We start from the raw sequence: 27,331 nt of genomic DNA, 5'->3' as shown, positions 1-27,331 counted from the left end.
GGCCTACATTCTTAAACAGTTTTAAAGTTTTATTAATAAATATAGTCAGACTGTAATGTTTTCACTCATTTTGGAGCATTGACTAACTTTCTCCTGATTTATTTTTCCATATACTATATCCTTTTTTTATTGTAGGCTACCTTTATTTTAACAGGCAAGTTAATTTACCATAGTTTCTTATTTACAGTAACGGCCTGGCAGGAGACATATTTTAGAAGACAGATTGGATACCAGCAGGCCAGCTATGTGACATTCAAGATGAAGAAGTTTTTTCAAAACAAAAAGGACAGATACTCTTTTTGGCAGAACAAACGGGGCCCCAACAACAAACCTTAAAACCCACGCACAAAGAAACTAAATCAAAGAATAATTAAACACAGACCTCAAAAAACATGATAACAGAATAAGACATACGACAATCTACAGAGATTAGACGATACAACAAAAGGCACAAGAGTTAAATGAAATGATCAAGACAAGGGCAACATATAACAACAACACATGAAGCAGCTATAAGCAACTATAACCATCACACATTTACCATCACAGGTGTCAAAAACTCCCCGTCTCCTGTGTTTATCAGAAATCTGTCTTGTTTTCAGATTGAAGAGATGTGATGCATTTTTAAGCTTTCACTTGGATTCAGGAGGTCAGTTTATAAAATGAAAATACTCCAAGTCGTACAAAAATTAAAAAATCAGACCACTTGAGAAGACTGCAGTGTTTTCAACATTTTGCCTGCAGTGCGTATATAAGTAAGTAACTTACTTGCAGTAGTATTGTTTTCTCACTGTCACTCCAATCCAGGTGCTCCACACAATGCAACAAGGCATCACAAGTCACCTGTTGGATCTGGTTGCCGACATGGCCCGGCACTCATATTACAGCTCACAGTGCTGGAGAGGGGACCATTACGCAGAAGCCCAGCGTGCACATTTATGGATGCTGCTTAAAAAGGTACAGGACGCGTGGCTCTGATGGACGTTTGTTGTGCTGTGCTGGTGTGTTAATCATTTCAGATGTTTCTTATGCTAGATTTATTGATAGATTGTGGGTTTTAGCAGTTGAGAATTCAGGTTGAGAAGCGTTTCTAAACACTTCTAACCACATTTATGGCTAACGAAGGGGCCAGTTTGGGCACAAAGATAAACTTTTTATGTCCTCTGTTTTTTAATATAAAACATCTAATAATGTAGATATGCTCAAATGTAAAAAAAAATTTCTCTGAAAAAAAAAAAGATTACAGGTTTAGTAACTGAGTGAAAAGGCTGAGCCAGTTTTATCAGGCTCAGTTGCCTGTGAAATGTCAGTTTTCTGTCCTTCAATTTCTCACACACGAGTAACTGTCTTTGCTGTCGTGTAAGAGGAGAGTTTGATTGAAGTGAGCAGTGTCTGCTTAGAAATAAAGCCATTTGTGTTTAATTATTCATCTGGGTCTTAAGCCGCTAAATGCTCCACTAGGTTCACGAGCTAGTCGCAAACTTTGCAAGTTAGAGTTCAGTGGGTTTTATCGCCGCTTTTTTGGTTGAAAACAGCTGTGTGGTGAGACTGGGGGGAAAAAAAAGGTTTGTAAGAACAGTGAGAGTGAACCTGAACAGCCATGTAGTAAAACCAAAACAGTCAGGTGAAAACTCCCTGTGGGTTCCTCAACATAAGTGACACCTTACATTACACGTAGTAATTTGATCCATTGCTATTTTGGCTCAAAATATTGATTAGTGCAGCTAAGTAGGACATTGTGTCATTGTTCCACCATCTCATTGTAAACTCATTCCTATTTCTCTTTCATAATCATTTTACTGTCACAGCTTTAACCCTTTAACTTGTTATTGGTTACACATGAGCCTGGTACACTCACTGTTTCACCTGTTTTGTTAGTCTTAAGCCTAAATTGTCAAGTTTTCATTCTAACTTTGAACTAATCTGAGCCTTTGATACAAACTGTATCTTGACACTGCAGTGTTCCGACTTCTCACCAGATAATATATATTCATGTGTGGTTCTACTATAGTAAGTGTAGGCTTTCATTAAAGGAGGGGAGCATGTGTTCCTTCCGTATTAATGACAGAGGGTTGGAGGAGCGCTGAAGATTCAGCTCATAATCCTACTAATCCTACAGGCTAAAGTCTTAGATTGCCCCCACTCGTTCTCAATGGGCTGGACATTTCAGTGTGCTCACACACGTGGAAACACAGAATTGCAGGCAAGCAGACGCTCCAATTAGTACCCATCAGGCTTTCTTGCATCGACGCAGAGTGATTCTGGGCCAGCAGTGGTCCCTCGGAGAGCCACCTAGCCGAGAGAGGAGGAGGAGGAAAAAGACACACTGGTGTATTTATAGAAAAATGAGGCCTCACAATACCCTTTTTGGAGAGAGAATTATTAAGGAACCGAGGTGCGCGGGTGCACGCGTCCCAGTTTTCTGATTAACACTGTGCAAGCAGGCTGGCCCTGGGATGAATCAGGGATGAGACGCAGGACTAACTCCTTGACACACTCACAGAGAGACTGCACTCGCTTCTCAAGCACACTCACCCTTTGCTCACGAGGACACGGCTGAGGTTTCAAGGTGGAAGAATGGGGCACTGTTTTGAGTTCGTCACCTTTTCTGTTTGACTTGGGCTGCAGGTGACGGGTGGGGGAGGGGGGAGGGGGGGATTTATTATTTTTTTTAAAACATATTTTAAATTGAGAAGACAGATTGGATACCAGCAGGCCATCTGCTATCTGACATTCAAGATGAAGAAGTTTTTGCAAAACAAAAAGGGCAGATACTCTTTTCGGCAGAGCAAACGGGGCCCTCGGTATCCTAAAGATTTCTGTAAGTCTTTTATCAGCTTCGGCCTCTGTGTGAATCCTGCTGTGGCTTTGGAGGCTGTGGAGCACATCATTAGCTTCCAGCTGAGCTAGAGGGTTTATAGTTGATTATATTTAGCAAAAGCCAACATGTTGATTTTTGTAATCTGTATTTGTCACATTAGAGATGTTTTGGAAAACTGTCATATGTGGATTTAATTTGTGCCGCAAGTGCCTCATTTTACCTTATTTGGTTGTTATGTGATGCCATGTTGTATCTCTTACCTGCTACGAAATGTAAAGGGCAGTGCAGTGGTGTGCTCTGTTACTTTATTGCATAATTACTGTTCAACAAGATAGACATGTGCATGTGCAGTGAGTTAAAAAAAATTGCTGGAGGAACTTTTGTCTCTCAAACTAATTAAGGTCACAATCTCTGCGATGCCATAATTTGATTGGCTGCTTTGGAGCTTGTGAACCAGGTCAGAGACCGCTGAGTGTGTCATGGTTCAGGGTAGAGGGTTACAGAGCCGCACTCGATATTACAACTTGATACAGGGGAGATAGCAGGAGGGAGGAGAGGCAGGGCACGAATACCTAAAGCTCTTGGATTATTTGATCCAAAGGTGTTTTTTGCAATGTCGATAGACTTGAATGCATTGGCCGCAGTGGGTAAGTTTGTGTTTTTCTGTATTTTTTTTAACATGTTGTCTCATAACCGCACAGATGTTGCAGTGACTGTAGTGAAGTGCAGGACCTCCGTCTGTGAAATCCTTGGCTTATGCCTGGTCACTTGTACTTGTACTCCATCCTCAAATCTGCTGTCCTTTCTTTTGTCCTATCTCATCCATTTTGCCCCATCCTCTTCTCCCTTAAGTCCTCAGCATGCCATCGTCCAACCAGGGTTGGCCTGAGGAGTTTGGCTTCCAGCTGGGTGGGAATGGACCCAGCTACATCCTCTCTGTGGAGGAAGGCAGCAGCGCCCACCTAGCGGGGTTGCAGGCTGGGGACCAGGTCCTGGAGATTGAGGGCCACAATGTGTCAACTCTGGGTCCGCAAGCTGTCATCGCCATCGCTCAGACTCAGAAGAACATCCCTCCCAGTATCGGAGTGGTGTCTCGCATACAGCAGGTCTTACAGCTTTTGAATAGTAATGATGCATATATGGGTTAATGCCTGTGGAGTCACATGTCATAGTGCAGAAACCGTATATCCTGACTGACTGAATCTTTTTTAGAGGGTATGATCTGGGGTCAAACATTGTGCCAAATAATTAAATTTAATTAAATTGATATTTATTTTTTCCTGCCTTACAGATGGACATTATACCAGGTCCAGACGGTCGTTTCGGGTTCACCATCGTGGGAGACTGCCCCCTGCTGGTGGAGGACTGCTCGCCTTGCTCTCCAGCCGGCCGTGCAGGTCTTAGGGTTGGGGATTATGTAATGGAGGTCAATGGCATCCCCGTCAGGCAGCACGAGACGGCCGCAGCGCTGATCAAGGCCTCCCAGGGGAGGACACTCCGTTTGGGGGTGCTGTGCCTCGGGCCAAGGCAGAAACACAGCATCAGCATAGAGGAGAGTCAGATGGGCGGAGAGGGGGCAAGACTGGACCGCAAACATAAAGCTCTGGAGTTCAACAGGAAGGTACGTTTCAATACACAGTCCAAGGCGAGTCCAAGTCCCATATCTGGTCCAGTACAGCTGGGAGTTTGAAAATATATTTTCTTAATCAGCTTCTTACTGCGAGCAAAGGAGTCCTACATAAACGCAAACTTTTCTGTGAAAGTTAGAACAGTTTGGTTATTTCACATGGGATTTTTAAAATGAATTTCTGTGCACCAGTCAGAATCTAGCAATACTATATTTGAATCTGCTAAGAGTCGTGGGGTTACTTCCTTATGTTTCCAGCGAGATGCTGTTGTCAAGCAAATCAGATCACACCTCACCCACACACATTTTAAGATCACTTACTGCCTATTTAGTCATGAACATTTAATGTCATAGAGAAATGTTCAGGTTTTGAAACCAGGTTTTTAAGACTAAAATAAAATTAAAAATATTTTGTGTTAGAGTAATACTTATGAAGTTTCCTTATAAGAGGGCATACAGTAACTCTGCTAAATCCTTCTATATCCAACCAAATTATGTACAGATTCTGCACAGGTGTAAGCCTTTAAACAGTGGCCCACAAAGGTGAAACTTTGTGGATGGATGGGAAAATATACCATTATAAAAGAGACAGCACAAGCACAAGACATCAAGAGCTCATGACCAAACTCAAGTAACATAGTACTATATATTTTCTTTTTTGATCTGGCACTATGTAAAACTGTGCAGTGACAGCATCTACTATGTTCCTCCTTTTTACTGACTTAACCTCAAACTGCTCCCAGCCTCTGACATCACTGTCCAATCTCTTGCCAGGTGGAGCAGATTTTAGGCGATGAACCTGAAGTGAAAGAGAAACTCTTCACTGTGCTGAAGCAGTATGCAGCTGAGAAGAGAGTTGAGTGGTTGGCCTCGGCCCTGACCAACATACTCACCACGGATGAGCATCGACAGCTCATCTCCAGCATCAGGTAAGAGCCCTGACGTTTCAGCTCCCATTACTTTGCATAGAAGAATAAACTGCTGGTAAAAAGGTGGCTGCAAATTGAGCGGAGAGTGTTGTTGTTTCTGGCCTGGTCTCTCTAATCCGCCCTCTGAAACCGTGTGAAAATATAGAAAAGTGGCTAACCTTTGACTATAAAAAGCATTATCCTGGGCAGTCTGAGACACATATTATATAATAAAATCATCCCATGTTTGAGTACTGCTCTGCCATCCTTGCATGTTATCCCCATCTGTCTCTTCCAATGTTTCCTGTCATTCTGTGCTGTCAGATTGTCCATTAAAGCCAAATTGCTGTTTGATTATTACTCCCACTCTTGGTATTGTGTCCCACACACATCCCCACTTTTCTCATTTTAAAGTCCCAGTGAAAAGTAAAATAATCTGCAGGGATTTAATCCATAATGACCATATAAACAGGGCTTTTCCTGTTGCTCATTCTGTTGCAGAATGGATTAGAGAGGGTCCTGCCCGCTGCCAGCCATTTCAGAGCTACACTGTAGGTTTAGGTGGACCCCATCTGCCACCCGGGGTAAATCCACAGTGACCCTCCAAGTCGCTTAAAGTGTCACCAGTGTTGAAATGTGAAATTGAGAGACTAAAACTGACATGGAGGGGCCAAAGCTTAGAGTTGTTAGCGGTAAATGAGGATTGGCAATGTGAACTGTATACACAGCATGGGGGTGTCTGTGATGATGAGCCACAGACAGATTTAGTTGAATACTCACTTCATGAAAACACCGATGGCCATGCTGCTCTGTGTCCGCAGTCCCTTCAAAAAAACCCAAAAAAAACCCTGCAGCTACAGCCAACAGGTTTTTTGAAAGTGTGCGGCAAAGTGTTTGCATGAAATGGAGCAACGCCAGCTAACTAAATGTGAAAACCCACTCAGGTAACCACACTGAATGTGGTCGCCCGTGTGCCAGAATGAGCAGCACTCCTGCCTTTCTTTAAATCCCCAGACAGTTTGTCCACAGATTGCACTTCTTCCACAAGTAGAGCCAATCAGACCTTTCACTCTCTTACTACGCTGGCTTCCTCCTGTACTACACCGCTTTTAACTATTTTTAGTGAGATTAATATACTGTAAGAAGGGTTTCCAGCAGCAGGACGTCACTGTTGAGATAATTTTTTTGTGTTTCCTTTCCTGAAATCACGCAAGGCGACAGGATGTATTTTCTGCCTTAAATTGAATTGAATAATTCAAACGCTGTCGACTGAGAACTCTTCATTGGTATTTGTATGTTGAAGGGCACTCCTATTTGCACAAGCACCAATAATACCATTAATGCTGTCTCTCTGTGTTTTTTTTATCCCCCACCCATCTCAAAACTCTCTTACCTCTCCCCCTCTCATTTCTCTGATGGATTTTCTTCTCATTATTCTGCTCAAAGCTCGGGCTATTCCCTGCTCGCTCTCTCTCTCGCTCGCTCGCTGTCTTTCCCTGTGTGGTGACCGTTTTCCCTTGACACTTGGTATAGACAGCCTCCCTGCATACACCAAGGTCCACCATATCTTTTATCCCCCTAAGAGAAGAGAAGCAGCACTGGAGCAGTGGGTGTGTCTGTCATTCCGCTCACTATTAGGCGGTGCAACTTAGTGCTTAGGTTCAGTTTCTTTTTGAGCTATGGGTGACAGTTAAAATGATGAATTGTCTGGGGTGAGTACACCTTTCCGTTCTTTTCAATTAAATTGTGTTTCTGTTTTTCTAAAGGTTTTATAAAACGTGGTTGTGGTTGTTTGTTTATTTTTGAGGGCATTTTATTTATGCATTTTGTCAGCTGCACTGTTTTTACAACGTGTAATTATGGATGTCAAATTGGAGGTGAGTGAACATTTAATGCAGTCGGATACAGTACAAGGCGATGGCTGATGTTGATGTTTGATATCTGCTGTTATCTCTGTTGATTTCGTCAAGGCAATTCAGAGCTTTAAATCTATAATGTGTTAATTCAAGTGAACCGTCAACAGTGTGTTTATGTAGTTTGATATGATGCTGCAACCTTAGATGGACACTGCTAGTTGTACCACAGTTAGGAACACAGAGACACGCTATTGTGCTATTGTCTCTTAAGTGACTGAAGTCATTAGGATGAGTGATGCTCTGATATTAGTGTGTAATCTCTTGCCATGTGTTTCAGGGCGTGTGCCCGTGTGCATCTGTGTGTGTTTGTAAATGCTTTTGAGCTGAATGTTGAATGTTGGATTTTTTTCAGATGACATAAATATTCCATTTAAACTTTATGTGCCTGTATTATACTGAGTCTGTGTGTGCCATCTACCCAAATTGGCTTTTCTGTAGCACATGATGTCTGCATGAGTAACATCATAGGGAAATCAAAACAGCATCTTCATGCTCACATCAGTTATTTAGAGCTTCAACCAGTAAACCAAACCATTTAACATAACAATATTTAATAAGAGTGATCACAGGTAGATCATCATGAGTCAAAATAATCCACAAATCTGCATTTATCAGCTCCTCTTTACCTACAGTGCCCAAAGCTTTCTTTTCCAATAGCGCTGATGATGGTGTTTAATGTCAACTGCAGGAGTCAGTGGCGGCAGCTTGTGTGCAGCTTCTACTGAGCTGCCACATTTCACAAGATGAGAAACATTAGGTACTTGCAAACTGCTTTTGTTAAAGTGCGTGATGAGCACAAACCGTACTAAAGCCAGTACATGTATAACTTGGATTGGAGCAAGTTGTTTCTTTTGCATCAACATAAACACAGAATCCAGTTTAATGGTAGAATTAGGCGCTGCTTTTTGTGACCAGCTTTTTCAGGCTGAAGGGAGAACAAAAAACACTGTGGACCATCCACGATGGTTTGCTTTTTAGATACGCTACCAGCTCTATGGATGGCAATGCCGGTCAGCCAGTTGAACCAGCACTTTGGTCGTGACGGATATAGCTTGATTACTACTGGATGGATAACCTTTCACTTTTTACAGATATTCTAAATCTTACTGACTTTGGTAGATCCTTTGACTTTTCATCTAGCGCCACCATGAGGTCAACATATATTTGTTTTTTGTGAAATATCTCAACAGCTACTGCATGGATTGCCACAAAATATATTACACACATTCATTTCCATCTCAGGATGAATTGCAATAATTAGTATTGAACGTATGACTTTTCATCCAGTGCCATCATCAGATCAAAGTCTCAAATTGTCCAATCCTTTGGTCTTTGACCAAATTCCTGTTCCCATTAACCTCAGCTGTACTTTGTGTTCTGTGCTCATTAGCAAATGTTAGCATGGTATCACGCTAAATTAAGATGTTAAACGGTTAACATTATACCTGCTAAATACCAGCATGTTAGCATTGTCACTGTGAGCATGTTAGCATTATCATTTAGCTCATAGCAATACTGTGCTTAAGTACAGCCTCACAGAGCGGCTTTAAGGATGAAGGTTTAATTAACATATATTTATATCTATTATATATTATAAACAGAAATGTAGTGTTGTTAGTTTGGTAGTTAGGCAGTCTAAAATAAAATAAAAACATATCATATGCGGTGTGAATGTTTTCAGACCCAGAGCGAAAACTAAACTCACACAAATCAAGCTAGCTTTGTGAGGCTACAATTACAGAGATCTTTGTAATGTCACTTACATCAGTGGCACACAACATTAACATTCTCACAAATGCATTTAATAAATGAAATGTGAAATGGGTATACACATTCACTACAAACTGTAGTATGTTATTGTATTATAGTCAAAAACATTTTCATCTCCATTCTGCAGTCATGCTTGAACATAATATCAGAGCAGCTTATTTTCTGCGACCCTTTACATGTCCAGTCCAGTGTGGACATGTCTACTCAGTGGACCAGATATGGCCGACCTTTTTCCCCCAGAATCATTTCCTGGACACAGACCAGCCACCCATAACGGATTTGAAATCATTTAATCTTTAATTATTTTAATTCCGCTGGCTTTATCCTTAAATGTGTGAGCCACCACTGTGCTTCACTTGTTCAAGAGAAGCAGGACAAATCGACCATATTCTCCATCGTTTTACACTTCTCTGTGTGTGTTCAGGCAAGGCATCAGTCTCATGCTCGCCTGCAATTAAGCCACATCTGGACAATCAAATTGAAATGAGGTCTCCTCTTTGTAGTTTTCTGCTTGTCATTCCTCCCTTTTGAGAAATCCATCCCTTCCTCCCTGCTTGCTTCCTCCTCCACAACCCTTCTTCAGATAATTATAGATCTCTGTTCTTTGGAAATGAGGTCAAATCAGAGCACTCATTTAGTTTCCAAGAGTTGATGCGGAAAACTTTTTGTGATGAGGTGGCTGTTTCAGCAGGTGGCGGATGACAGGTGAGGTGGATGGACATCTGCATTTATAAAAGCATAATGCCAGTAGCAGCAGTAGCTACACACACACACACACACACACACACATATATATATATATATCTCCATACACAAACAGGTACTATTTCTGTGTGAGAGCCTAGACAAATTAGCACTCTGATATGAATAGATGACAAATAGCAGAGAAGCACAGATAGCAAACAGAGAGGGACTGTGTGGGTTGCTACACCTACATCACTACAGAACATGTATTTATATCTCAGGCGTCTGCTCATTGTAACCAGTAGTCTGTGCTCAGGCAACACTGTCTCAGGCTGCAGTCAGATACATGTTCACTTCAAACCTGATCACAGCGACAGAGACAGCATGCTAAGAATACGTGGCCTATATCTTTAACTGAACAGATTTGTTCCAAAAATGAGATACCCACCATTTCTTAAAAGTGGCAGCTGCTCTACAACGACTGATAGTTACATTAAAACAAAGGGTGCATGTTTTTAAAATGACAGTTTGTCACTTAAAGATATGTAGATTTTTTAGCATCTTCAAAATGATTTTGATCTCTCTGCTGCTAAACTTGGAAAATTATTAAAAATAAGACACTTTTGGAGCTGCAGCTGTACGTTTTTCCCACACAAGAGAGGCTACATGTCACAAAATATTAGTTAAATAGCCTAATGATGTCGGCTTAACAAAAAGGCCAGTGATTTATCTAAAAAGGCTTTGTATGTTATTATAAAATTAACTTATAGCCTTCCTTAAAGAGTAACATAGCACCCACTGAAATTCTTGTTTTTACTCCAGAGTGTGTTAGTACATTGTGAAATCACAGTTGGGTGATGCTGAGTGTGGTTAAAGGTCAAACAGACATTATACTTTCAACCAGAGATGGTAGTAAAACACTGTTATTTCAGCCTGCTGTTAAGTTATTATTTAAAGGGGCATTCCAATGATTTATTAATGCATGTCCATGAAGTTGAGCTTGGGTGCAACAGATTACAAAAAAATTGTCTGAAGTCAAGCAGCAGAGGCTAAAAATATCCTGTCCCTAGTGAGACAAGCACCCAAAACCCTAGCTCCTAAACTTCCCATAATGCAACTTGGTGACGTTTTTCATCAGACCCTCTCTGCATGAATACCCACATATTTTAAACTCCACACCCCCAGTTTGTAACATAATCTTTCTGTTTAAAGTTGTCTTAATAAAAGCGTCTCAAGCCCGAAGTCAAGATAACCTTGATGACATCATTATGACATCATCTGAGTTATTTTCTCAAACTTTGGAAGAATGTTATCCAACTGTTTTCAAAGGAAGACTAGTACTTATGTGACAACTAAACTGATCTTCAAATCAGTAAAGTACCCCTTTCCTTTCGTAAGTATTTAAGTGGCTCCTTTAATCATATTTCACCACACTGAACCTGCTGTGAGCCATTGAAGTCAGTTATAAAAATACATCATTCATGCAGCTAGTGAGGGAAACGTATCAAAAACAAAAGGCTGCTGTCTTGCTGTTCTTCTGTCTTGTGTTGTTGTGGTGCTGAATGGAGAGCTCCTGTGAAGAGGGTAGCACCAAACATGGCCGTCTACAAGTGTTTTTTTTTTCTTTTTAAACTGCCACTGGGGGCCGCCAAAGTTGGAAGTGTGTGAATTCTGTCTGTATTCTTTATATGACGTATTTAAGATATATATATAAGATATTTAAGATATGGAATAAACCTTTTTTGGATCCTTGATCTGTAATGTAGCATTTTGCAAGGTACTGTATCTTCTGCCAGACAAGCATACAGAGATTCTGTTTGTATGGACCACAATGTGTTATCTGTGGAGAATATGTCTTACATTTTGGCAGCATCTACATCAATTAAGGAGATAAGTTGTGAACATGAGTTATCCACAAGTTGACTAACAGAGGAAACTGTCATTCAAAGTCAAAACATAGTGAAAATTTTGTGAAAATTATTTAAGAACAAATGTTTTTTTTAAAATCAGTTGTTACATTGTTATTGGATTTTTTAAAAACTCTCAAATATCAATATTGGAAAAAGAAAGAATCACTCAGACTATAATTATACCTTTTTAAATCTCGTGACCCTGTATGCAGGATAAGCGGTTGACAATGGAGGATGGAAAAATCTCTACATAGCATAGCATATTGTACGGCTACTAAAGAATGAAGGTCTAGTGTGCAGTCTTTTCAAAAATGAGCTTTTCATACAGGTGACCAGTGTTGTTAACAGAAACTGTGACCTTTAGGTTCCACATGTAAATGAAAATGAATTATTGGCGACATGGCAGGAACGACTCAAGGCTGGGAGTGCTCTATATTTACATGAAAACCTTTTAAAAATGGCTTAAACAACTCTGAATGATAAAACAAGCCGTGACCAGGCCTCACATTTGCGGTGAAGTTGCTTTCTCCCTCTCCTTTTCCCCGTACAATGACTGTGTTCTAATTGTTTTATTCAGCTGTCAAAGTTGTTTTTATGCCGCTTAATTAGCTTCCCGTGGACATGTACAGTGGTAGCTGTTATCTCTCTCGTCTCTATCAGCAAGTTTGTTGCTAATTGCTCCTCTGGTGCTGTTCTTCACAGACCCAGTCTGCTTTTGGCTGATTCATCTGATCAGCAGATCAGCAGCGAATCAGCTAGTCAGAACACAACAGACTGGTGTAGGTGGGAATCAAAACAGTTGTTTGTGCAAATCTGTGTTCGGTGCTCCGCTCTCTGTTGGCTCTCAATGCCACTGTGATTTAACAAGCATGGTGTCAAATAATGAACTTCTGACTCGCTTGATGTATCAGCTGGGATTTTGGTTCTCTTTTATTCACATTAACAAGTGCAGTCAAAAATGTTCATATTTCATTTAGCTCTGGTTTAAAAGACATGGTGTTAATATATTGGACATGCTGTGTTTTTATATATTGTAGACTACTTTTTGTGTGTATGTTCTTGTTTTCTCCTGAGAACATATGTACATTGTTGTCTTTATAAATTGTCCAAAATGAGGTGATTTTCACCACTTTTCTTTGTTAAGTGACTTGTTTGGCCGTATAGCGTTAGTATGGAAGTCCAGAATATACTTGGATTTCCTTTCCATTTTCTTTGCCAAGAGTTAGAAGAGAAGATTGATATCACTGTCACACTGCATCTGTATGGTAAATATGAAGCTGTAGCCAAAAGTTGGTAAGCTTAGCATATAAAACAACTAGCCTGGCTTTGTCTGAAGATAACAAAATCTGCCTACCAGTAACTCTTAAGCTTTGGACGGCGCCAAGCTAGCTGTTTCCACCATGCTAAGCTAACCGGCTGCTAGCAGTAGCTTCATTTTCAGTGTACTGTCTGTCATCTAACTCTGGGCGAGAAAGCTAATAAGTAGTTCCCAAAACATTTCAAACTATTACATTAAAGTGAGTGATATGGTAAATGGGCTGTGCTTGTATAGCGCCTTTCCAGTCCACTCAAAGCGCTTTACACTAAATGTCACATTCATCCATTCACACACTGATGGAGACTACAATGGAAGATGCCAAATGCTCATCAGAAACAGAAACTAATCATTCATTCACAAGAGCTCACCCATCGGGAGCAAATTGGGGTTCAGTATCTTGCCCAACTTTGACATGCAGACTGGAGGAGCCGGTGATCGAACCCCGCCACAGATATGAAAGAAGTTAAAGTTTAGGGTTTAACATATTACTGTTAGTGGGGTATAATGTGAATATCCTTACAAGTAAAGCTATAGAAAGTATGTGTGTGTGTGTGGGTGGTTGTCTTGTCTCCTGGCAGCAGTTCTGATCACTTGAATGAATTGTTGTTTTTATGTTGTCAGCTGAGTCCTCGTGTGTGGGGGGGACGACTCATTTTGTTTTGTTCTCATGGTCTGGGCTGTGATTTGGTGAGCAGCCAGCGCTCCATACGGAACAGCACGTACAGTTCACTCTCATCCCCTGCTTTGACATTTTGCTAGTTCATTGTGCCACTACTGAGTGCTGCTTGCGGGTTCAGTTTCTTTATGAAAATGGTAAAATCGTTGAGGTCCAGAGTCGGTGAGATGATCACAGCTTTCCTGCTCTGTGCTCACAGTGACAGAGTGACACAGAGGTGAGGCGTGGACGGAACTGTAGGAGAGTGAGAGAGTGAGAATGAGATATTGGGGGGAGAGAGAGAGAGAGAGGGAGAGAGAGAGAGAGAGAGAGAGAGAAAATCCCATGCTCGCTCACTCCCACACCTTTTTCTCTTGCTGTATTCTGGCTGTGGTGCCTCACGCTGCAGCAGTGAGACTCCAGCAAGCAGCGAGTGACACCAAGATTTCCTTTTCTCTCTGGCTTTCAACTTCTCTTTCTTTCTTCTCTCTGGGGACAGCAGCCACCTCCGGGGGAAAGACTCCTCACCTTTTTCTTTTCTTTGAAACTGAGTCTTGAAGGAGGAAGCCTGTTGATTAGAATTAGTTTGGACTTGTGAAGATTATTTTAGCAGCTCGCGAGTTGATCATCATGTTTTAATCTCTGCTCATGCTGGGTGTTTGACCTGCTGCTGTTATTTCACTGGAAATCCAAGGTTTTCGGTCATGGATCGAGGTGGATCTGTGATGTAGCTCCATCCTCCTTCCTACTCTCCGCAACTCTTGTGGGCAAAAACTAACATCATCCCCTTTATTTTCCTCACATGCCACCATGTTCGCCAGAATCTTCATTCCCAAGAAGCACCGGCAGCGCTTCGACGACGCAGTCTCCCAGAATGTGATCAACCGGCTCTGCCGCAGCAAGAGCATCAGCGAGCCGCAGGGCAGACTCCGGCGCAGTCGGAGCGAGGATCACTCCGATCGCCACCACGGGTCCAAACGGGCCAGCTCAGTGCCCAGAGATGGAGAACCAGGAGGGAGGGGTGAAGCAGAGAGAGAGAGGGGCTTAAGGAAGTCCGTCTCTGGGATACCTGCGCATCCCCCCATCGGACCCAATCAGAGGTGAGCAGATGTAGGAGACACATGACTACCAGTATGTTGTTTTTTGTTAATAATATGATGCTTTATGGGTCTTTTAAGTTCTCTTTTTAAGTGTTGTTTATAGTTGGAACTCTGGCTACCAACAGGTTAATCTCAGCACATAATGCAGCAGCCAATGACAGACTTTATTATTCAGACATTTACGGGCAGGATGTTTGGAAAATGTAAATGAAACGGAGGACAGCGTGCCACTTATTCCCCTGTCTCCGCCACATTCTTGCATCCTAAAGCTTCCTAAAGAGACTCGTCAAGAAGCTGCACAAATCTGTCCATATCAGAAGATGTTTTTCCACCCTACCACATAAGTTAGAAAGTGCTCCGATAACCACGTCCTCAAAACTGAAACTACCCATCTCCCTGTGTGTATCTCCTTTGTTGTTTATCAATCCTGCGCCATTGTAGAACCCCTGACCGTTCAACCTGTCCCACTCACCCTCCGCCCACGAACACCCTGATTACACGGCTGTCCAATTAATAACACCAGTGCAAACCAGTGCACTCCCACACTGAGCCAGCTAACTAAATCCCATGATCTGCCTTCACCCACATCGGAGTGGAAATGTGCGGCAGAATATGTCAACATATCGGCAGGCCATACAACAGTAGGAGGCAAGCTGACTGTGTTAAATGGGAGAGATTACGTCACACGCAGTAAGAAGTTATGCTGCATGTTGGTCCCTTCCCTGAACTGAATAAACCTCCTCAAGAGTGTTGTATAACACTGTTGTGTCTCCACAGTAACTAGAGAGATACAATGGACAAATAGATAGATAGACAGATATAGACAGGTATAGATTTCTATATATCCATATTCAGATAGATATAGAGAAATAGAGATTGAAAGAGATAATTAGAGAGAGACAGAGAGAGGTAATTAGAGATATAGGTAGGGACAAAAGGATAGAGAGACAGAAATAGACAGAGAAAGAGATAGAAAGATAGATCTATGGATAGTTGAGATAGAGAGGAAAGAGAGAGAGAAATATATACATATAAAGAGAGAGAGAGAGAGAGACAGAGAGTACACAAATCATTAAATCAGGTTAATTAATGTTCAAAAATAAATAGAGATTTCATATTTATGAATAACTCCACCCCCAGATTAAAGTTTAGTTTAAGCGGATGGTCTTTTACTATGTTCTGTAGACAAAACGGACTTTTGATATACCCTAGATACTCAAAATCCGTCACTACTGATTGGCGAATGTCTATTCAGGTTAATATCAGAGCTGCTGCACAATGAACCAGCAGTTGATGTCTCAGTGGCTTCATTAAGTAGTAACTGATTGATTCGTTTGGGTTGTTATATAATATTTTTCGGGGCTGGGTGACTTCATGTGAAATCGCGTGAAAGTGTAACGTGCAGTCAGACTGACAGGAATCAGGAGAGGCCTTCAGCAGCCTGATAGTCACTCAATTTGTCAAGCGTGCTCAAGGCTGATGCTGCGCCTCTGATTCCAACACCCTCCTCACACACACACACACACACACACACACACACACACACACACACACACCATCTGCATTTAGCTCGTCTTACATAACAGCCAGTAACCGCAGAATAGATCTGTCTGTTTTCCCACCCGTCTTTCGTCTTCTCTTGTCCCCCATCCCCCTGTTTACATATCGAGGCAGTGTTGCCTTGAGTCGTGTCCATGGCAACGCGCTGTGGATAGGCAGCACAAGTGTCTCATCTTTAAAGTAATGGGGGATCTCCCCCCTGTGCTCCTCCGCTGGGGTGAACGAGAGCAAAGCACCAACATCAGCAAAATGTCAAAGCTATTTATCTATGTTGAGGATGTCCTGAATTATTTTTATTTTGCCCGGAAGCTGGGGAATAAAACCTACAGGCGGAGAGGTGGAGAGTGATGGGGAGTTGAGGGCTGCACTAGTTGGGATTGTTATGTAAAAAAAATGTTATCAGCCTAAATCACAAAGCTGGATTGCAGTAAAGACAAACGTCATATTTCCACTTGTTCAGCCTCCCACCGACAGGAAGTGACAAATCAAAACAAATGTACAACAGACTTGTAAACAGCAGTTAGTGAGCGCTCCATTCAGAGACAGACAGACTGATAATCATCATCGTGGTTACATGATGTCACAGTTAATGATGGAACAATTCATTGGTAGTGGATCAACAAACAGTTATAATAACTGATTCATCTTTTAATCAGTCACATGCCGAAATGTGAGCTGTCTTTCTTTGTTTTGTATCATCGACCAAACCAGAAATCAATGTATCGTAAAAGATAATTAACATATTAATCGATAATGACAATAATTATTAATTGTAGCCCTAGTGATATTGATAAGTTCTTCGTGGATCAGTGAGAAAAGGTTTAAACTCTGCTCTACCATCTGAGGATGAAGAAATAAGATGCTTGAAGATACACTGAAGTAGCATTTTATTTGTGTATTGGTTTTGTAATTTGATGGATTTCAGGATGATTGAGAATGAGTAAGAAGGGGCTGTTAAAAACTAATCTTTACACATAATTGTGAGTCACCATAAATTCCACGCTGTTGCCACTGAGACAAAAGCATGGATTTTTTGGGGTTGCAAATACAAATCACGGTTGTGATGTGAATATATATAAAAAAATTGATGAGTTTAACATACAAAAACAAAAGAAATCTGCAGTTTTCTGTCATTAATGATGCAAAAAAAAATACACTTTATGATATTGTGTTTCAGCTGGAGTTGGATAAAACATTCTTTTATAATTTGGCGTTCAAATGTATTATTTCATTGTTATATTAAGTCAAGAATTATTGTCTGTAAATCTGTTGTAATTGTTCATCTCACTTCCTGCCTTTTGTCAGGATCATTCGGGTCTACAGGGGGAAGAAGAGCTTCGGCTTCACACTGCGGGGTCACGCACCCGTCTGCATCGACTCCGTCATCCCAGGTATTGCTTCTATATTAAAATCCAGTACAGTACAGTCCTGATAGATGCCTCCTCCCTGTGTGTGGTAGTTTGACCCAAACCTTGTTCTGCGTTGGCTGTCAGCAGGGGGAAGGGTGGACATACTTGTGTATGTGGGTGAGTCTGTTGTGGTGCCAGCCGCTGGGGCTTGAAGGTGCACAGGAGGTGTGTGTGTGTGACTATGAGTGTACTAGGAAGTGGAGCTGTCTGAGTCACCAATGAAATGTTAAGAGGAAAACACTCAGAACAGGCTGTGCTGTACAGTAACAAAGCAGTCAGTCACTACTACGCATTTACATCCAGGGACTTTACACAGGCTTTTATCTTAATGTTGCTGCTGCTAGCGGTTCATTTTTATGTTCTATACAATCAAATCATGCTGAGATTATGATCAAATTGTCATGATTGTTTTGTAGAAAATGATGATTTAGCAAACAAATTCAAATCTCTTACAAATGAGATATGAAACAAATAAGGAGACATTATATATAACATCACATAGATTTATCATATGTTCATACTTCATATGTTAGTTTAGCTTTAAGAGTGGAAATGGGGGGAAACATCTAGCCTCTGTCCAGAGGTAACAAAATCCACCTGCCAACACTTGTCAAGCATTTGTTGTTTTACAGGAAAATATGTGCTATTTAGACTATTTCTAAACATAACCCCCCCAAATTCTTGGTTTTGTGCTTCACTGTTAGTGCACATTAAACAAACCAGATATACTATGTTTAGTAAGCTTTAGAGGTGCTGGTAGGTGGATTTTGTTACCTCTGGACAGAGCCAGGCTAGCTCTCTCCCCTTGTTTCCTGCTTAGCTAAGCTAACCAGCTTCTGACTACATTGATATTGAATGGAGAGATGTTGTCAATTTTCTCATCTAACTGTGGTCAAGGAAGTGATTAAAATCTCAAACAATTGCTTTAAGGTGATTTTAACCCTCACCTTTATTGTCTTACTATAGATAATTTTTTGGTTCCCTCAGGTTGTCAAATTTTTTTTATTGTTTCATTTTGTAATCCGTGTACCTGCAAATACAACTGGCTTTTTTCTTTTGGAAATTACTGCCACAAAAATCAAAGTCACTATTGTTATGTTAATATTTGTCTTGGTAATTACTACTAAGAGCTTTTGGTGAGCCTGTTAATTTCTTTCATTATTTAAATTTTCAGCAGTAAAAGGTTATTTATTTGATCAACTGTTATTGCTTTCCCAATTAAAAGTAGCAGACAAGAGAGGCTGCAAAGTTACTGTTGCAAGAATTTGCCAGGTTCCTCTGGCAGGATGGAGGTGTATGTGTATGTGTGTTTATGTGTGTGCGTGTATGTGTGTGTATTTGATGATGACTGCACTGTTCCCGCCCACCATCGTCCCCCACCATCATGTACTGAAGCGGCCGGAGCGAACTGACTCAGTGGGCCTTATGGAGGTTGGTATGGAGATAGTGGGGGTGGATGGCATGTCTCTCATCGTGATCTGAAACACAGATCGTTTACCGATCACCAGGAAACGACAACCTCCATGGTTTACAGTCTGTCTCGTGGCCTGTGAATGTGCTTAAACATGCACACACTCCATTATCACATGGAAGAGTTTGATGTATCCCAACATTGGGTAAAAAGAAAGATGACATTCATTGTGAGGAAAATTCAGCAGTGAGTTGGCAGATGAGGAGGCGACGGTGGATGGGCACAGCGCAGTCAGAACAGATTCCAACGGGGATTGTTTTGACAGCACTGTTTCCTTACGTAATAAGATTTAGCATGGAGATCACCTCTTTTGTTGACGGGCTTTGTTGGATGCCATACACAGATTGACAACATCACATTAGTCACCATCTTTCCCTTTTCTGCTCATCTGTTCAGTGCACCTTCTTAGCTGGTGAGGTTGTGCCAGGATCCTTTTTGATTGTTTGATTTTCTGCCATCTTTGTCTCCCTCTTAGATAGTCCTGCTGAGGAATGTGGACTGAAACCAGGCGACCGTATCCTCTTTCTCAATGGACTGGACATGAGGTTTGTTTTTAGTGAATAATATTACGTATAATAATTATTATTATTACTAACAGCAGGAGTAGTTGTAGTAGTATTTTGTCTTTGCCTGCTGTCCAAGTTCTTGAACTTAGGCAGTATATTTAGTCAGTTTGTTTTTCTCTGGCAGAAGCCATCTGCTGCCAGTATGAAAAACATCTTTCACCGTGCCAGATAATCCATTGCAGAAAACATGAAGCTTTTATTTGGTTTTATTGTAGTTTTTCTTTAATCATTATTTCACATTTTTTCAGCCGAGCTCTTTAACCTAGAAGCAGTATGTGCATTGCGTCTGTTTGACTATCAGGAGAAATCCTCGGGAGAAAATGAAAGTCTCAGCTATAAAAAACAAACAAAATAGCATTACAAAATTTATTTCCACATTTAATAAACTTCTGATTTTGGAAGCATTAAAGCCAGAATAAATGGATAGGAGATTTTATTGTAGAAAGAAGAACAATTTTTTAATAAAAAAAACAAACATTATTATTATACCATAAAATTAATTGGAAGCTAATTTGGGATGGACAGATGTGCTGAAAAAAGGCTGAATCATTTGACAGCTTGGGAAATGTTACTCGCTTTCTTGCCAAGAGTTAGATGAGAAGATTGATGCCACTGACATGTCTGTAGAAATATCTACAAATTAAGCTTAGCCTAACAAAAAGAGTGGAAACAGGGGGAAACAGTTAAATTGGCTCTGTCCAGTTTAACTTGGGGGGGGGGTTGTACTAGACTATTTCTCGGCTACATGCAGTGCCTCGCAGTGACAACAAGACTCCAGGAGTGCTGGCCTGAGATTTAGCAGCAGATAAAGCCCATAACAAATTTAGTTACCATTGCACAGAGCTGAGCTAGCTGTTTACCCCTATGTCAGTCTTTGTGCTAAGCTAAGATAACCTGCTGCTGGCTGTAGCTTGAGTGGGATGAATCCTCTCATCCAACTCTCAGCAAGACAGTGACAGTAAGTTCATATGCCAAAATGTCCAACTATTCCTTGTCACGGTATTCTCCTTTACCGTTGACATGTGTGTCTGTACAGTATGGGGTGATGCACGTGAACGAAAGCCTTTATGTAAACAGAACTTTTCTTGTGGGAGTAATCATCCTTCTTGTGTGGACTTTACAACTTCTTGACCTTCAGCCTCTGGATGTTCAGAAAGTGAGTGTGGGTGAGCAGATGAGAAATTCAGCGTGGATGAAATTGAATTGTACCTATCAACAGCTCAACAAATAAAGTGTATCAGCCAATATATCCAGTGCTTTGTAAAGAAGCAGTATTCAGACCCCTTGATAGCCACGTGAAAGAATAATTGCAGAGTAGTTCCCATGGCTGCCCGATAGACTGATTTGATTGGCGCGGTGTAATTTTGCTGCTCTCCCTGATAACACGGTGCTGCAGAAGTAGGAGGTGATCAGCAAAACAGAGGGTGCTCACCGGAGAGAGAAAGACAATAAAGTACAAGATATGTGGGAGTTTTCAGTCTTGTGTTTACAAAGAAAGCATATGGTGTATGGCATCTACAGAAATGTGGACCTGTTTTTTTCACAGTCCTCATCAGGTGTGTTAAACTATTAAAAATTCTCTATCTCTGTAATCTTCGTCTTTCTGTTAACACTGAGGTGAATAGGGTGGTTGAAATCAGACAGTCCAGCATCACCGGCTTGGACACCTTGTCAATACAGTATCTCATTTACTTTTTGTACCATTATATAAGTGTGAAATGAGAATTACAAGGAATGTCGTCACCTCATTGCTCGGCAGATTCAGTGCCAAGAATCTACACATTTGTGTATTCACAAGTGTTTCTTTGAGATGGGTGTTTATGTATCTTTTGCACGACTTTACAGTTTTCTCTGAAAATAAAGTACTTTCTAATTACCTAGTTTACCTGTCTTATTTATAGAATCTTTTTTGATCTATTTGGTATGCTTAAAAAAGCAATTTGTAGTTACAGCACAAATAAATTCAACTTAAAGATCCTCTCACTAGCCTTTTCTGAGCTTGCATCAGCATCTCACAGTTAAAAAATTACGTGTTTTAAACTTTGGTCACGTGATCTCAGTTATACAGTTCAGAATCACACATAATTCATCTTTATTACTCCAATCCATCAGCTCTCCATCATTTACTTCTGTCTATCTCAAATCCGCTCTCTTGTTCTCTCTCTTGCTCTTTGTAGGAACTGTTCCCATGAGAAGGTGGTGTCCATGCTGCAGGGCAGCGGGGCGATGCCCACTCTGGTAGTGGAGGAGGGTCCGTCTGAGTACTCCTCAGACCAAACCGACCCAGAGGAATCTCCAAGCCTGGCCCCCACCACGTTGCCACGCTCCAGGTCAGTACACACCAACCAACCTGACATTTTGATTTGACATTTCCAGCAGTTCGTGGTCTGCAGGCTCATATTTTTTCATGGGATGGGAGTCAATTTCACTATTCATCACGTGACTGGGGCGGGACAGACAAAAAAAAGGACGTGATCAGTTTTTATATATAAATTCTTATATGAATAAACTCAGGAGTCATTCTTCCAGGATTAGGAGGGAAAGGAATATTTTTGTTGGAGTGGGATGGGAAAGGAGTGGAAATCCACTCCCATGTCACACTCTAGTCTATAGGGGGACAAACAAACAAACATCTGTTGAGTGACACTGCTTTTATCCTGAATAAAGATGCAAAACAAAGGAGAAACAATACTTTAGCATGTATGAATGGTAAAATAATAGAAATCTTCCACTGTGCCTGCTTTCTAGGTCTCCAGCCCTCAGTTCTCTGCAGTGGGTGGCAGAGATTCTTCCGCCGAGCATCAAAGTCCACGGGCGGACCTTCAGCCAGCAGCTGGAACACCTGCTGACCATCCAGGAGCGGTACACAGTCTGCAAGTCCCTGGAGACGTTCTTCCAGCACAGGTCAGTGGCTTGGAAGGATCCACAGGGTCTATAAAAGGAAGTAGACAGAGAGGATGGAAGGGCGCGTGGGGAGCAATAATGTACATCTGTCAAACTATCCTTGTAGTAAGACACTGTTAACAAGCTTTCTTACATTGACATATAGCTGTTGCCTGGGAAACTCTGTATGTAACATACTCAATATATCAGGCTGCTAACGATGCCCAGGCGAAAGAGAGAGGTGGAGAAAATGAATGATGGATGAACAGTGAGAGGAAAAGCAGTGAAGAAACATATGCACCTAGCTGAGCAGGAAGTTTATTCCTCCCAATCGGCACTGATGTCATATCCTAAAAGATATAGGGTAGAACGAGGGAAAGAGATGGATGGAGCATTAGCTCTGCAGATGATGCAAACACGTGATGCTGCAGGATTATAAGCAAAACAGCAATGGAATTCTACAGTATGTGCATACAGTATGAACCCCAGAAGGCATAAATCCTACCATAACTGATATCCCTGTTATCCGCCCACCTTTTCATAATCTGTTTTCATCCTGCATCTGATTCTCAGCTGTATGTGTCATTACTGATGCAAAGAAAAAAAATCTCAACTAAATCAATTACCCAGTAAACAGGGGTTGGTTATATAAATATGATGTGTATGTGCGTGTGTGTGTTTGCAGGAATGTGGACACTCTGATAGTAGACGTGTTTCCAGTGTTGGACACTCCTGCCAAACAGCTGATCTGGCAGTTCATCTACCAGCTACTGACCTACGACGAACAGGAGCGATGCCAGGGCAAGCTGTCGCGCTTCCTGGGTTTCAAGAGCAGTGGTGAGCCAAAAACCGCAATGTGGAAATGTTTTGCATTCGAGAGAATACACATAAAATATCAGCAGACAGTCAGTAAGTGGCCTGTTTGATATGAAAAAGAAACGTGATTTTGCCAACAGCAGGATCTTACTGTTCTTTCTTCCTCATTGGCAGGTTAGATTTCTGTCATATGAAGCATCCTGGTCAGAATAAGAATAAATATATCAAGCTTTTATTATTAACCACCCAGTGTATTTAATAATAATAATAATATGAGCACAAAGGAGCAGCCATGCAGCTTGTGAATAACAAAAACATGATGCTGAAAGTGTGTGTGTGTGTGTGTGTGTGTTTTGCAGGCGTGTTAGAGCCTGACGCAGGTCTGGAGCACCACCGGCGGAGCAGCTCCATGCGCGTGACGGGGACGTCGTACCGCAGCATCGCGCGAGAGAGGAGCTCTGACGACTGCATCATCGGGACTCACCTGGGAATGGGTACGCTGCACTTAACAACACCGAGATCAAGGATTTACCGCTCTCTAGAAGAAAATGACAATAATCTTATCTCCCCGGTGTTGGTAGGGCTTATACCAAGCTGTTTGCCCCACAGCTTTAAGGTTTTGGTTCACACTCACCACTCTCATGGCATTGTTTTTGGCGATGGCAGCAGGCAGCTCTGATAAACCCACTGTATATGAGCTGCTCAGCACCAAACAGTAAACAGATAAAGTTAGAGACTAGCTGGTGGACATAATGGAGCATTTAGCAGCTAAAGAGCAAGATATTTCCCAAAGCAGTTGGTTGAGACCAAAAAAGAGCTACAAGAGAATATTGAACTTACAGGCCAAAGAATGATAATTTTGCTCTGCATCTGCTGGACATGTAAATAGGCAAGTGTTTGCTAACAATTTTGCCATATCAATCAGTTGTTAGTTCAGTATTGTTGCTTTTTTGGGTTCGGAATCTCTGGACATATAAGAAAAATCTGGTTAGAGGCAGTAAATGAGCTTCCTTCAGCAGTTACTGTACTTTTAATATTCCTTGAGCGAGGCATCTAACCTCTAGTTGAACTGCTCAGAGCGCAGCAATAAGGCTGTGTATGCCCTGGTCAGCTCCCAGGTGGTAATGTATGTAATTGTTAGAACGTGCAGTAGACTGTTGCTGAAAAAGATGTGTGCTAAGCAAATCCTATGCTTATACTTAAGAGAAAAATAGCCACCATCAGTTCATACATTAACTCCATATGTCAGCTGTCTTTGAGTCTGATAATGTCCCCAAGCTACCAGTTTGAAAGTAAAGCGCCCACAGTGTTTATTTCCAGCTGAGGCATCAGGTATTTCATTCATTATTTCCCCTGTTTCCATTGCCACTGCTAACTCCTGCTCTAGGAGAGCCAAGCTTTTTGCCTTTTGCTCCTCCACGCTGTTCTGCTCTGCTTCATCCTCTCTCTCCTTATGGCTGGGGGTGGATGGAAGGAGGAAGCTTATGTCCATGTGTCACTGTTCATGCCTTATTGTGCTTTAGGAATTCATGTGGATGAATCTGGGAGCCCGGAGGAGAGGCAGTCAGGAGATGGAACCTCCTTCCCCGAGTCCCCTGACCTCAATCATGTAGGTATAACTGCAGCTTTTAAGCGCTTAGATCCTCAACAACTAGCATAATGAATGCTAGTTATGTCATCTGTGCTCTATGGCCTCACATCATTTGAGGGTCTGCTCGTAATTATTGCAATTCAACATTAGCATTATTACAATTGTGACTGCAAATTGTTCCTAAAACACTTATAAGCAGCAGACCTTCAAAGCAAATGTGTCGCAGATATTGCGTGCTAACCAGCTGATCATGCCTCCACCCGTAGATGACAGGTGTGTACACGGAGCTGGAGAATGTGTACGCAGGGAAGAGTGTGTCGCCACTGCAGGGTGTTTCCTCAGCAGAGCCCGAGGGGCCGGGACAGACTGAAGCCTACGGGCGCTCTCTCTCCCCCCTCACACTCCCCCCTCTCACAGGTACTCTGAGGCAGACACACACGCCCTAACACTCGCATTACGTGCACAGACACAAACAACTTGCACTAGCTTTCAGACACACGCTTCCAGCAATGGTTCACAAACACGTGCCATTTAGGCTTGATGCATTTTCAGAGTGAATTATTGATAGTAATTGGCAGGAGTGACAACTGCATAACTTTGGGCCTTGATGGCACATGACTGATGCCGTGTTCATGCCACGTTAGATTTGCTGTAAACACAAGCTGCTAAATTGGGAAATACTTTAATTTGATGTGTCAAACAGTTGGTTTAACCAGTGATGTGAACATGGCATGAGAACCACTTATTTCTGAATGTGTTTAAGTTAGTACTCATTCAAATCCTACAATCTACATGTGCATAAAACTGCTGCAGTTTTTCTTTGTGTTACCATGGTAACCTCTCAGAAGACAACGTGGTCAAGGGTGTCACACATAATTTCTGGAGGGAATAAGTAGCATGATATATAAGCCAAGTCATCCAGGGGAGAAATTCTTGGTGTAAACATCTGCAGTCTGAGCAGGTTGTACAGTCGCACTGACCACACGCATCATGCTCCCAGCAACCATCTTCGATTTCCTTTTTGCAGGTAGCCGTAAAAGCGGCCTGTCCCTTTCCTGGAAGGAGCCTCTCCCCACTCCTGTGTATGAGATCCACCACCAGAGCAGCGTGGACTCTAACCCTTACGTCAGCCTGGAAAGCCCTCCGGCCTCCCCTCAGCACTCGGATGGCGGTGCCAACACACTGAACCGCCGCAAGAAGCTGTTCACCTTCTCCCGCCCGCCTCGCAGCCGGGACACAGACAAGTTCCTGGACGCTCTGAGTGAGCAGCTGGGCCACCGGGTCACTCTGGTGGACGACTTCGTACCTGGGGAGAACGACTATGAGGAGGTGAGGAAGACCCGCCACCAATCTACTGCACCATCAGTTGTATGTATGCGTACACATAGAGTACATGCTTTGTTTTTATATTAAGGTCTTTTGACCTAGATTTTTTTTTGTGTTAAGTGTTAGTATTGTAAAGTATGTTTTAATATCTTAATATCTTATTCCTAGCTCCATAAATAACCGGAGGTCGTGCCCCTTGGGTAAATTATGGGCCGACTTATGGTTATTCCTTTCATTGAACCGACGACTGTGGGAGTTAGTGGTATGCTACAGCTGTCTTCCCTTTTCTTAGACAACCTGCCAAATAATAATAATGTGATTACACCTCTGCTTTCTACTACAGAGGAACGGGAGGATCACCTGAAGAAGTAGCCTCGGATAGCAGTAACAAACTAAGTTAGCTTAGCGTTAACAAAATGTGAGTTCAGGGTTGCAAGTTGCGTCGTGCCCTACTACACCAGTCAAGCGAAACTAATGGTGTGGTTTAAACAAGAATGTAAACAAGAGAAGACGAATACAAAGGATATCTTGCCTTTTAAGTCCTTTAACTTTTCAAGTTTTTCATCGATTCTCTGTATTTAGCAACACAATGAATGAACTAGCTAACTAAACTAGCTCCTTATGTTGTCTTCCCATCCCTGAGGTATTATAACTTTATCCCATTCAAAATGTAATAGGCTGTGTTCCCATTTCATTTAGTTATTCCCCAAAAAGCTTTAAGGAAAGGGGGTGACACCTAGAATGCGGCTAACTCTTCCAGACATCAATTCAGCAAAAGGAATAACTAGAAACACACAGTTCCCCTTCGAGGGAACTCGAACTGCGTCGGTTACGACACTATGGGAACGCCTCTAGGCGAAGCAGGTCTGAACGTGAATGAAATCACTCCAATCCTATTGGCCTGTTGCTAGAATGGTAAGGTGTGACGGAATAACCGGAGGAGTATAAAGCACACCTGTACACACTCATCATTAGCTTTTTTTTATTCAGCAGGCGCTCT

General features: G+C 41.8%; 1 protein-coding gene across 4 annotated transcripts in view; it reads left to right on the top strand.

Annotated features, from left to right (window-relative positions):
- Positions 1-27,331, top strand: part of grid2ipb (glutamate receptor, ionotropic, delta 2 (Grid2) interacting protein, b) — a 40,689-nt gene that overhangs the window by 668 nt on the left and 12,690 nt on the right. For 3 of the 4 annotated variants that reach the window (XM_046069282.1, XM_046069280.1, XM_046069283.1), the window contains exons 2-15: positions 808-957; positions 3,674-3,927; positions 4,113-4,442; positions 5,223-5,377; positions 14,431-14,709; positions 17,575-17,660; positions 19,625-19,694; positions 21,893-22,045; positions 22,464-22,619; positions 23,284-23,435; positions 23,774-23,908; positions 24,938-25,023; positions 25,272-25,422; positions 26,033-26,334. In XM_046069282.1, coding sequence (XP_045925238.1) covers positions 3,682-3,927; positions 4,113-4,442; positions 5,223-5,377; positions 14,431-14,709; positions 17,575-17,660; positions 19,625-19,694; positions 21,893-22,045; positions 22,464-22,619; positions 23,284-23,435; positions 23,774-23,908; positions 24,938-25,023; positions 25,272-25,422; positions 26,033-26,334 — 2,301 coding nt within the window. In that variant the 5' untranslated portion in view covers positions 808-957; positions 3,674-3,681. Of the gene's footprint in view, positions 1-807; positions 958-3,673; positions 3,928-4,112; positions 4,443-5,222; positions 5,378-14,430; positions 14,710-17,574; positions 17,661-19,624; positions 19,695-21,892; positions 22,046-22,463; positions 22,620-23,283; positions 23,436-23,773; positions 23,909-24,937; positions 25,024-25,271; positions 25,423-26,032; positions 26,374-27,331 lie in introns of all 4 variants that reach the window. The other variant, XM_046069281.1, reaches the window with a different exon arrangement.

Source organism: Micropterus dolomieu, linkage group LG14 (genome assembly GCF_021292245.1).
Source record: "Micropterus dolomieu isolate WLL.071019.BEF.003 ecotype Adirondacks linkage group LG14, ASM2129224v1, whole genome shotgun sequence".
NCBI classification, from domain to species: domain Eukaryota; kingdom Metazoa; phylum Chordata; class Actinopteri; order Centrarchiformes; family Centrarchidae; genus Micropterus; species Micropterus dolomieu.
The sequence above is the reverse complement of the archived record's forward strand: the minus strand, read 5'-3'. Positions and strand labels throughout refer to the sequence as shown.